General features: G+C 38.5%; 2 protein-coding genes across 4 annotated transcripts; both read left to right on the top strand.

The window, feature by feature from the left end:
- The first annotated feature begins 81 nt into the window (after positions 1-81).
- tsr3 (TSR3 ribosome maturation factor) lies at positions 82-3,514 on the top strand. Its single transcript, XM_037081353.1, has 6 exons — positions 82-235; positions 976-1,186; positions 1,607-1,800; positions 1,918-2,085; positions 2,870-2,924; positions 3,183-3,514. The coding sequence occupies exons 1-6, from the start codon at positions 115-117 to the stop codon at positions 3,310-3,312; spliced, it is 879 nt and encodes a 292-aa protein (XP_036937248.1). The 5' UTR covers positions 82-114; the 3' UTR covers positions 3,313-3,514.
- Positions 3,515-3,810: 296 nt separating this feature from the next.
- Positions 3,811-12,267, top strand: pdpk1b (3-phosphoinositide dependent protein kinase 1b). 3 transcript variants are annotated; one of them, XM_037081345.1, is made up of 15 exons: positions 4,282-4,317; positions 5,018-5,083; positions 5,917-6,207; positions 6,417-6,459; positions 6,561-6,698; positions 6,809-6,953; positions 7,041-7,138; positions 7,288-7,363; positions 7,477-7,545; positions 7,789-7,885; positions 8,207-8,380; positions 8,538-8,755; positions 8,980-9,037; positions 9,758-9,910; positions 10,044-12,267. In XM_037081345.1, the coding sequence occupies exons 1-15, from the start codon at positions 4,297-4,299 to the stop codon at positions 10,155-10,157; spliced, it is 1,761 nt and encodes a 586-aa protein (XP_036937240.1). In that variant the 5' UTR covers positions 4,282-4,296; the 3' UTR covers positions 10,158-12,267. The 3 variants fall into 3 exon arrangements, with proteins under 3 accessions (XP_036937242.1, XP_036937241.1, XP_036937240.1); XM_037081347.1 differs by lacking the exons at positions 4,282-4,317; positions 5,018-5,083 and adding an exon at positions 3,811-3,990; XM_037081346.1 differs by lacking the exons at positions 4,282-4,317; positions 5,018-5,083 and adding an exon at positions 4,129-4,252.
- The last annotated feature ends 183 nt before the right edge of the window (positions 12,268-12,450 follow it).

The raw sequence follows: 12,450 nt of genomic DNA, 5'->3' as shown, positions 1-12,450 counted from the left end.
CTGGTGTCGTTGAGATAGCTAGCTAGCTCATGTCAGAGCGAAGCTAATAAACAGGTGCTGATTAGTTTTAATGCAGACAGACAGTAGCTAACTAGCTGTCCACTGGTTTGCAACATGGGACGAAAGAAACAGGGCAAGTTTGTGCGTCCTGAGAACAAGGGCAAAGACAAAAGGCACAAAATGAAGGGGAAATCCGTAGATGCTTTTACAGAAGAATTGCACACTACTTTTGAAGGTAATGCATTACAACATCTGTAACACAAACATATACTTTAACTGTTCACCTGCTTTATATTCTACAGTCGGCTCTACGACCGAAATTTTAAATGGTTCAAAAGTTTTCCTGCCTAAAATGCTTAATTATATACTGTGGAGGGGATACATTTACAAGATTTACATGACAGTCCTGTTGGTTAGGGGCCATGGGGCTTTTGAGCATTAATCTCTTAAGGTTATAATTCACTGGGTGAAATAATGTTGGCTGTTCGCATTCTGTCAAATCTGCTGGTTTGAAACATGAACCCATACCACTTCTGTTAATATGTCCCATAGTAATAGCCAGTATATAAAGTGATCTATTTGTTATTTGTGTTTGTGTGTGTGTGTGTGTGTGTGTGTGTGTGTGTGTGTGTGTGTAATGCATGGTTTAACAATTAACTGTCAAACATGTCATCACTGCATTGAAACAGTAAACATTACTGGAAATTTCATAATTATACATTACCCCAGGCATGTTTTCTGCATTTAATCTTGACTCACATAGGACAATTTATATGCCAGTACCGATTTATCTGTGATAGGCCAATAATGTCGACTTTAGTACATTGTAGGTAAACGGTAATTGATTGGTTGAGTTGGTGCAATGGTCTAAAAAGTGCAAACCCTGCAAAGTATAAGCAGGTATAAGTTTTTGAGTAAAATTGTTAACACCCACATTTTTATTTACACTTCATTCTTTGTCACTGTCTTTTTCAGCAAGCCTCCATGTAGAGGAAGGAGCAGATGCTCCTCAGGTGAAACTGCCTTGTCCACTCGCCATGTGGGAGTTGGGTCACTGTGATCCCAAACGCTGCACTGGCAGAAAGCTGGTACGCAAGGGTTTCGTACGCAACCTGCGCCTCAACCAGAGATTTAATGGACTCATACTTAGTCCGATGGGCACGAAGTATGTGACACCAGCAGACAGGTGCGTAAAGTCAAGTGTGTAAAATCTTCAGCCTTCACTGAATCTTGAACATTTTTATATTATTTTAACATATTCGTGCTTAACAAATTTCCCCATTTGTGGGGCAATAAAGGAATACTGATAAGATTCCTATACCTATAACAGTTCACCCAGTTGTTACTTTTTAGGTTGATCAGTTGTTATTTTAGGCTATGTTGATAGATTATTTTTAGTTTGATCAACAGTCGAATAAGCATGTTTCGTAATGAAATGGAAGGATGCCAAGCTAATTTAGCATTTTTTTAATCTGTAGTCCCAATCACCAAATGTTTATGGTTTTGTGTTTATAGCTAATTAAAATGATTGACATTCTATCAAAATAATATCACCATTAAAACACAACTATCTGATTTGTTACTATTTTCTTTACTAAATGCACAGAGAGATTGTAGCTCAAAGTGGGGTCGCAGTGATCGATTGTTCCTGGGCCAAACTGGAGGAGACTCCCTTTAATAAGATGGTCGGGGCTCATCCCAGGTTACTGCCATACCTCGTAGCTGCGAACCCCGTCAACTATGGCAAACCTTGCAAGTTGTCTTGTGTGGAGGCCTTTGCAGCCACATTCTGCATTGTGGGTAAGGCTTCAGCTTTGGTTATTCAAGAATTATTCACAGTGCTGCCTTCCAGACTTTTTTATATTCTGTTCCGAGTTACAGCAATGGTGTTCTAGCATATCGTATCTGATTTTGCAGGTTTTGAAGAACTAGCAGTGCTCTTGTTGAAGAAATTCAAGTGGGGGACAGTGTTCCTAGATCTAAATAAAGTTCTGCTGGAACGCTATGCTGCATGCCAGTCAGAGGAGGAGCTGCTCTCTGTTGAAAAGGATTTTCTCACGTCTAAACCCGAAGAGGAGGACTTTGGTAAAAATGGGGCAGAAATTATCTGGGTTCCTATACTATGTTTTCCCCATATATTTATGTAGCAGAGGTGGTTGGGGTCATCTGGGTTTTAGTCCCACATCTGTCCTTATTTTGGTGTTGGTTTGGCTTTATGTATAATTTGGAGCCCTCAAATAGCTCATAGCATATTTATTAGTTTGTTATGGTGAAAGCTCTCCTCAAAAGTGTCTGAATCATGTGCCACATTTTAGGGAAATTGGAGTAAAATGTAATAATTTTTATTGTATTTCATTGGCGCTCCAACACTCTTTTGGGTTTTATTTCTATGGTGACTCACCACTGGCAAATTGTTATTTGGAAACTCTGCTCTCATAGAGGATGTGAAAATCGTTAAACAGTTCTTGAGGCTTTTAAGTTTTAATACTTAATTATTAGTAACATGATTCATTAAAAAAAGATCACTGTAGATTGTTATTTCATAATCCTAGAATTCTCCAAAACCTTAAATACTGATGTGAACATTCCTTGCATTGTTTCCTAGACCGATAGTCAGTTATCAGATGAAATTGCCATTTTTCATTACTCTGTTCATTTGATTTTGATTATTTTGATTTAATTTGAAATACTGAACAAATCAGAGATGTGGACAGTGATTCAGAAGTCTGGAACCTGGCTTATTGTTTCCAGCATCTCTGTACATTTTCCCTGTGCACAAGGAAGGTTGCATTATGTCGCTGAGTTATGACCTCTATTGCTGAAGCAGTTTTCATCTTAATTAAAGTGTAATCACCTATCTCATTCGCAGATCCATTTGATGTGAACTTGGGAGTAGAATGTAGAAACCTCAACAGACCAATGTGGTAAGCAATTTATAACTTATGTCAGAGAGAGATAATCTTTCAGATGAGCAGTTTGTACATCATGTAGTAAAGCATATATTGATAAATGAAGTATCCATTTATTTTATGAAGTAGTGTGCTACTTTATACAGCTGTTAAATTTGCTACAGATAGTGATCTAACATCAAAAAAATAATTCAAATTAAAAAAGCCCTTATTGAAAGGAAAATGTCAAGTAGGCATAGCTGCTAAGTTCATCAAAGTCTTGTCTCTGTTTAGTGCCCCTGAAGTGGATGATTCCAGTGAGGACACAGAAACTTCAGAGGATGACGACAAAGAAGAGGATGAAAAAACAGAGAGCCACATGGAGTCAAGAACATTGCACGATGAAGAGGAAGAGACTGAATGAAAGACATCGCAATAAAGCCTTTGTCAACTATGGAGTCTTTTACTAAGGACTGGGAAACCTTTTCAATGCTCATATCTCATATATGAACTGAGAGCTATTAAATGTTGTACAACTTAACAAAAGAAAGATACAAAAAAAATAATTGTGTATTTTTTTTCATGTAAACAGACTCAATAAATGACATTTTGTGACTTTCGTTTAATTTGAAGTTTGTATTGTGATGCATAAGGTTCAGTGGGTTTGCTGGATACAAAAATGGTCGGTAAAAACAGTCTCTTTGGCTGAGTGAAGTCGAGTTGCCTCAACAGAAAAGTTTGGTTAAACGGTGTGAAAGACCTGTAGAGGAACATCTCTATAAAGCTCTCTAACTCTAAAACATACCGGCGCAAAACATAGTTCGTATGCCACGTTTACTGTGGTATTTGAATATCCCAAAAAAAGTGCTGCCGCATGACTCAGTCCCTATCAGTAAGATGAAGTTCAGTAGGTTGTAAATGTGGCGAGGGGGGCGGACACAGCGGGACTCTCCTCTGCTGTCCTGCGGTAACATTGTTGTGGAACGACGTCACAGCTCGAAAATGAAGGCGCAGAGGCAGCCATTACTGGAGCTTCTCTAATTATTTTATTCCAAATAAATACTCGCGGAAAACTCCCATGGCAAGAGCTACAAGTCAGCTGGTAAGTGTTGCAACTTTAACGTGAATAACAGTTCGAAGCCGGTGCTGAAAATGTACAGTGTGGCGGCTGTTTGACAACAAATAGTTACGTCGGGCCTTCATTTGAAGAGCGGTGCTAGCCGCAAAAGATCGTTTAACGTTACGACTCACTAGCAGCGCTAGCTCGCTAATGTTGGCTAACACAACACCTAATGTTTGCTACGTTACTCGAGGTTGTCCAACACCTGGCTTCATTCATGAGTAACGTTTCATCGAATTATTTGGTACTGATTTAGCTTTTGCCAGCGCTTGCTACCAGTTTTATGGGATGTATGACCATTTCCCCTTGGTCAGTAGCGTTATCTGTTGGCTGACGTTAGCTAAACATGTTCGCGCTTTCGAGCGATGCTCCTGCTTGCTAACAAGCTAACATTAGCTTTATTGCGTTCTACCTTTTGGTTAGGAGATAGCTTTTAAGGTTAACGTTGTTTAGTTTGCGTGTCAACCCATTAACTTTCAAATTTCGATATTAGTGTTGGCGCACTAACTTTCAACACAATTAAGCAAGGTTATGTGAAAATGGCAGACGGTTTAGAAGTTACTTATGTTACCTGGCTTGCTAACGTTAACGCTAGCTAATTGACTGGCTGTTAGCGTTAAGTTTATAACTCGCTGTCAGTGATGGCCGGCATTATTTGACAAGGCAGAAGGAGCTAACGTTAGCTTGCTAGCAGCGTTAGTTAGCAAAGAAAGTTCGCACAGGCCTGTTGTTTCCCGAGTACTCGGGGCTAAGTTAACATTAGGTGACAATGTCTATCAATAATAATGCGTTTTGCCAGTAGTAATTTGTTCATAGATAGATATTCGACCTACAGATAACCATACAGTTAAGCCCGGATAAGGTAGCTAAATGGCCACACCTTGGTTTTGAATGAGAAGAAGCTAGGCCAACTGAACTAACTAACACTAACTGACTTGTAAACTGAACAACATCACCACTGAGTGTTGCAGCAGTTCAGCAAGTTAACAAATAACTAACTTTGGTACAGGCATCAGTCCGTTGGGAAGCACAACCTGTCGCTGTATGTCGTCTTAAAGTTTTCAGCAATCATATGGTGGGTTACTCGTGTGCGTTAGCTGCCATGTCAGGTTGATCATGTACATAGAAATGTGATGCGTTCAGAGCAGTTGTTATAGTAAATGTATCTGTCACATGAAAGTAGTAACTCTGTTTTTATAACTGAGACACTGGACGGTGGGACCACCGGACTCAGACGCGGCTCCTTCAAGAGTTCTTACATGTCCTTATCAATTTTAGACTTTGCTCCTCAAGTGGTCTCACTAGAAATTGTATATTTAAGTTGTGATTCCCTTTTAAGTCAGTGAAATTGGAAAGTTCAGTATGATCCGGGTCACCTAAGGTTTTAGCTCCTCTTATGTTGTATGCAAATTTTGCGGAATAGGTTGGGTAATGTCCTGTAGTGTAATATATTTATCTGCCACACCATGAAACTGCTTCAAATTCTATGAAGTAATCTGGGTTGGGAAATTTTTAATATTTTGGTGTTGCCATCACTATTATGTCATGTTATTTAAGGGGGTTTCAGATAATGTTTAAAAAAATATGTTTGCTAAATCTGAATGGTGACAAATGCTGAAAAGTACCAGTTCAAATGGGTGTTTTAAATCATGAATATTCTTTATAGATATCGATATTGGGAACAGCTCTCACTGTTATATTCTGTATCCACAGCTTGTATATGGTTCCTTTTTATAGTTGGCTTAAGCTTGCCAACATATCACCTATTAAGTCACAATGAAGGGATGAATTAAGCATTTTCAGGAGTTGTTTTTGAGTGCATTAACAGGTGCATTTTATATAACATAACTACTATAACTTCATCCCTCTACTGACTGGTATATTTATATAGTTTCCTCTCTGTTTCAGTATGATGTTGTGCCCATTCAGCCCAGCGTTGTCATCTGTTCCTGCTCGCATCCATCAATGGTAAGAAACCACCCTGACTCCTGCTCGCCACTTGCTATCCCAGGCGCAAGCAGTAGCCACTGTCCCAGCATGGAGGGCTCAGCCTCAGAGGCCCGTGCTGTAGGAGCGTCTGCCAGCAGCCAGGGCTCAGACCTCCGCGCACAGCCAGCTGCCCAGGCCCCTCAGCCACGCAAGAAGAAGCCAGAGGACTTCAAATTCGGCAAGATACTGGGAGAGGGCTCGTTCTCGACGGTATGTAACTTGCATTCCACTTTTAAATTATACCTGGGTAGATGTTGCTACATGCTAGCATTCTTTTGATTAATGTCCTGGGATGAGTCATCTTGAGTTCATTTGCAGTGAATAGACAAAACAGGCCCTTAGAGTTACTACATTTTCTCTCAAGTCCATCAAGAGAGTAAAATGTCTTGTAATATTTTGTTCTCTTCTTTTATCCAAAGGTTGTCCTGGCAAGAGAGCAGGTAACGGGGAAAGAATATGCAAGTAAGTACTAATATATTTGGTTTTGGAGAATTTCACTCTATGATAAATATGGAAAAGTTGGTACTATGGTTTCCTAAACATTTTCTTTTCTTTCTTTTCAGTTAAGATTTTAGAGAAGCGCCATATTATGAAGGAGAACAAAGCCCAGTACGTGAAAAGAGAAAGGGATTTGATGTCAAATCTAGATCACCCATTCTTCGTCAAACTGTACTTCACATTTCAAGATGATGAGAAGTTGTGTATCCTTTTAACAAGTCCAAGTTCTCATGGCGTATAATAATAACTGATCAGTTGTTTTTGTGTCACAAACATGCTTTGATCACAGTGTTCCTTAACTAACTTTTCTTAGATTTTGGTCTCAGCTACGCTAAGAATGGAGAGCTCCTGAAATACATTCGCAAAATTGGTTCATTTGATGAGACCTGTACTAGATTCTACTCAGCTGAAATAGTTTGTGCTCTAGAATACTTACACAATAAGGGGATAATACACAGGTAAGACTTTGTTTTAGCCACACTAATATTTAAATTATGAGTAGTATTTGTTCTCCCCATATGTTACAACTTGTTCTTTCATTTCAGAGATCTGAAACCAGAGAATATTCTTCTGAGTGAAGACATGCACATCCAGATAACAGATTTTGGGACAGCAAAACAGTTATCATCAGACAGTAAACAAGGTATAATGCCAGTCTTGATTTTAATATTGCTACTATTGTTTCAGCATTAGGTATAACAAGTGTATTAGTTACACAAATGTAACATTTTACTTTGTGTGAGCTGTATGAAGTTTTTTTTTATGTCTGTTAAACATTTATTTCCATTGCAGCGAGAGCAAACTCCTTTGTTGGAACAGCACAGTATGTGTCTCCAGAGCTGCTAACAGAGAAATCAGCCTGCAAGAGGTAAACAAGTTTGATCATCATGCAGCTTGTTAATTATTGTTCTGATATTTATGTTTGTCTGTGAAGAGCCGCACCTAATATGTGAGTTTATTTCTCTGTTCTTCCTTTTTAAGCTCTGACCTCTGGGCCTTGGGATGTATTATCTATCAGCTGGTGGCTGGTTTACCACCGTTCAGAGCTGGGTAAGTACTAACGGGATGTGTTGTCACTGCTCAGTTAATCCTTATTATTTCCTGCTGCAGTAATGACCTAACATATTGTATTACTTTTTCCCATTAAAGTTTACTGTTTATTTAAGTTTTTTTCAAATGCAATGATAATTATGTTGCCCCAGTAATATTCATCCAATAAAAAACATTTAACCTGTGGTACACTTCCTTAACTATCTCCTTTTTATTTTTCCTCTTGTGTTTCACATGTTGCAGGAATGAGTACCTAATATTCCAGAAAATAATAAAGCTGGAGTATGAATTCCCAGAGAAATTCTTCCCCAAAGCCAAGGATCTGGTCAAACAGCTTTTGGTAGGTCATTAAGTTCCGTGATTCATACATGTGGGATACAATTAAATGCTACTATTTAAAAAAAAAAAAAAAAAAAAAATATATATATATATATATATATATATATATATATATATATATATATATATATATATATATATATATATATATATATATATATATAAATATAATATAATATAATATAATATATATATATATATATATATATATATATATATAATATAATATAATATAATATAATATAATATATAATTTTTATTTATTTATTTTTTTAACTTTATAAAAACATGTTACACATCTGTTTCTTTATTTTTGACTTAGTCACTGGACCCTTCCAAGCGGATTGGCTGTGAAGAGATGGGAGGGTACGAACCTCTGAAGGAGCACCCCTTCTTCGACACTATCTCTTGGAGTGACCTACACATACAGACACCTCCCAAGCTTACTCCCTACCTGCCAGCCATGTCTGAGGATGATGAGGACTGCTACGGAAACGTAAGATATTTCAATACAGTTCAGGTTTTTCTATTTTTATCCATTCTTTGCTTAAATGTTATGCCTTGTTAAAAGATTTCCCCACGATTTGATCAAACACAAATCCTCTTCCAACCATCACTGTACTTACCTATCCCCGGCTTGTATTCTATCTCAGTACGATGACCTCCTGAGCCAGTTCAGCAACATGCAGGTGGCCCAATCCAGCTCATCACACTCCTTGTCGCCACATGAATCGACACCTCCACAGAGATCCAGCAGCAACATTGAGCAGTACATCCACGACCTAGACAATAACTCTTTTGAGCTGGATCTGCAGTTCACTGAAGAAGAGAAGCAGCTATTGCTGGACAAACAGACCACTGGAAACCCCTGGTAAACCCCTCCGGTGTTACAAAATCCTCATCCTGTTATTCTGTGACCATTAGAGTTCTAATCATTGTTTTATTTAAATCTAAGTTATTGTTTGGGGTCATGTGGAACAGAATTATATTGTTTTAGATAAGTATTTGGCTGTCAGTACATATATTTGTTGAGGGTGAATGTTTAAGTGAAAGGGAGGGTTAGTTTGTAATCTGCTGTTCCTTTTTTCTGTGCAGGCACCAGTTTGTTGAGAATAACCTGATCCTGAAAATGGGCCCTGTGGATAAACGGAAGGTGTGTGAATTGTAGCCTACATATTTGAAATTCTAATTTTACAAACATTACAATCCCGGTTCCAAAAAGGTTGAATGCTAATTGAATCGAAATAACACAGATTTTGAATATTTGCTGATCCTGTTTGACATATACTCCCAGTAACAGAGGTACAACAACAATATCATGTTTTAACTCATCATCTTAATTGATTTTTGTAAATAAATGCTTATTCTGAATTTGACACCACCAAATTGGATGAAACAAATTAGGGCAGTGACAACGAAATACTGGGTAAGTTGTGGAAAGTTAAAAAACACAAGTTGCTAGATGGGCTCAGGAACACTGTAAAGCTAAAACTTTGTTTGGAAATGATTGTGACTGGTTTTTAGTTGCGTTTTACACAGTGTCCCAACCTTTTGGAGTCACGGTTCGAGTTGTTTCATGTGTTTAAAAACATGAATAGTAGCAATTATAGTAATTAATCATTTTTAAATAAAATCATCAATAAAATAATCATTACACTAGCTGCATTTGGAGTTGGTTTCAACGTCAAATGTGACCTGCCTTAAAGTTGAAGTTGGCTCAGCATAAATGAAGTCACTTCCCATGGCATTGCTTTGACTACTAGTGTAGAGGAAGTAAAGGGGAATTCCCTGCTGTGGGAGGACTGTCTCATTGGCCTCATAGCCCCCTCTGTTGGTGAACTAATGTCTCGAGACATGTGGCATTCCATTGCAGGGTCTGTTTGCTCGACGGAGACAGCTGCTTCTCACTGAAGGACCACACCTGTACTATGTGGATCCAGTCAACAAGGTCCTGAAAGGGGAGATTCCTTGGTCCCTAGAGCTACGCCCTGAGGCCAAGAACTTCAAAACCTTCTTTGTTCACACGGTACAGGACTGTTTATTATGATGTCTGTCCAATATATTGTCCTGATACTTGCCCATTGTTGTGAATCTCTTCTTCTTATACATGGTTTCCTTTTTTTAAAATACATTTTTTCTTTTACCTGTGATGTTTACAGCCTAACCGAACATACTATTTGATGGACCCCAGCGGAAATGCTGACAGATGGTGCAAGAAGATCCAGGAAGTGTGGAGAAAGATCTATCAAAAGCACCAAAACCCTGGCCTATAGGAGTACAGTTCCTCCGGCGGCCACTCCTCTTTAGCTCTGAGGCCAAACACTGAGCAGAGTAACACCCTCTTTAGTGCCCTTCATCACCGCAATGTAAACAAACTCTTAGAGACGCTGGCATCTAGACCTTGTTTGTTTTCCTGAGTAGAACCATGGGAAAAATACAACTTTGGATTCAGGGTTGCTTTGCTTGTTCTTTGTGCTCTCTGTGAGGCTTCTATTGCATTTTCCATGTATGGATGATAAGACTGCCACCATGCACATCTGCTTTTTGTACATTCTGCAGGGGGAAAGAGAAGGGCAAGCTTGTCCTGTCGAGTGACACAAGCTTGGGTACCGCTAGGACTATCTCAAATGCAAGGACTGGTTTCCTGCTTCAATGATACCATAACACAAAATCTAGCTTTTATGAACCAGAGCCTATCCTGATATCTTAATTAAAACCATATCCTAATCCTACATCGTACGTGCAAGCTGTAGTCACGCCCCACTTTCAATGCATATACTCCATAGTTGTAACAGATACTGTAAGCTGATTCAGTCTCACACGTTTACCAAACTCAAATCCTATATATATTTTTGTCAGAGCCCAGATGTTCCCATGGTATTTGAGTTGTTCTTTTTTTTGTTTTGTTTTTTTTTTTAAGTCTCTTGGTACTTGCTTATTGCAGTCCAATTAAGGTCTCGATGTAACAAAGCAGAGTGCCGGTCTGCAGTGAGACATGGGTCTGAATCAGTCTCTGTATAAGTGTGAGCCTTCCATTGCCGTTACTGAGGATGTATTGCTAACAGGGGGCGGGTAAACATGCCACTAGCTTGTACTTCCTAATCATAACTTGCTTATCTTTCCTGCATGGCCAGTTTTGTAGCTCAGCCTTGTCCGCTTCTCTCTCCTAGGGCACTGGAGATATAGTTTATTCAAGTTTAAAGGTGGGTTATTTTTGACTGCATTGGCATCCATAGCGAATATTATTGGATGATTTGGCTGTTCTGTACCATTCACTGGCTATTTCTTTGTGGTGTGAATTCTTCAATTTCCTTTTCGGTGGGATAGTCGGCTCATCTTCAGTACGTCCTATTGAAAACAAAATCTTATGTGCTGACCACCCCATGCTGAACAGAAAACCTTCATCAACAGAGACACATACACATACTATCATTCTCGGAAGCAATCACAGTAAAGCTGTTGTCCCTGGACAAGATGGCAGAACTGCCTCATCGGGCTCATTGGCCCGCCTTTTTTTGTTTTGTTTTGTTTTCATTCTGACGTTTGGCCCAATAGAAATTAAAGCGATTGATTTAACTTGTGCTCTTGTTTTAGCAATATGTATTATCATAATGCTTTTAATTTTTGACATATTACCTTAAGGTCCTTTCCAAAGGTCCTCTTCCTTCAGCTGAGTCTGTGTGTGCAGTGTGTGACTGGAGTATAGGTGAATAGGAACCTCTGGCCCTGGGGCTCGGGGCTCGATGTGGTTGGATGTCAGTTAAAGGATATCTATCTGATCCAAATAACCGATGAAATTGCTGTATCTGTCTATAAAGTCGAGGAAGCACTAGAGAGGTGTTTTCCTCCAGTTAGAAAAATTGTTTGAATCAAGTCGATGGCAGTCGGTTACATTGTGTATGGAATACTCTACCTGGCTTGTAACTGACTAGAACTGTGATGTACAGATGATGTATTATTAAAATCTGAAGCAAGTAATGCAATGATATTAGGATACAGTTTTTGTATTTTTATTCTTGTATAAGGTTATTTGATGGCTATTGTTTAGCCTCTAGTTCATTCTGTGTTATTTAAATTCTAATATATGAATCATATTTGGATTGAAGTCATGTTCAGGGGCCATGTTGTGTATGTATTGAGATGTAAAGCCTTTGAATGTGAATAATTATTGTAAACTATAATATTTTACAGCTTTTTTCTTACTATATCATACATTTTCTATTTGCTCAGTGATTTAATCATATTCTGATAATTTAATGAATCTGTTCATTCTCTCTCTGATTATTTGTGCGCTAGGTCAGTAGATGTTGAATGATGAATTTTCCACTTAATGCTTGGTAGTCCAGTAATTAAAGCATGTAGGGATTTAGGCATACAAATAAAGCCATGTGTCCTGTCTTCTGTTAACAACTGCAGTCATGACACAGTGAAAGCAGCAGCATTCAGTGGCAATGGCATCTCACATTTTGCAGCATGTAAATAAAGTACCGGCCCATTATCAGTGTTTCTGTGTCGTGAAAATTACTTTAATGCACATTTGAATGCAAACATCACAGGAGAAACCCT

This window comes from Acanthopagrus latus, chromosome 20, assembly GCF_904848185.1.
Source record: "Acanthopagrus latus isolate v.2019 chromosome 20, fAcaLat1.1, whole genome shotgun sequence".
Taxonomy (NCBI): domain Eukaryota; kingdom Metazoa; phylum Chordata; class Actinopteri; order Spariformes; family Sparidae; genus Acanthopagrus; species Acanthopagrus latus.
Note: the sequence above shows the minus strand (reverse complement) of the source record. Positions and strands in the feature narration are given on the sequence as shown.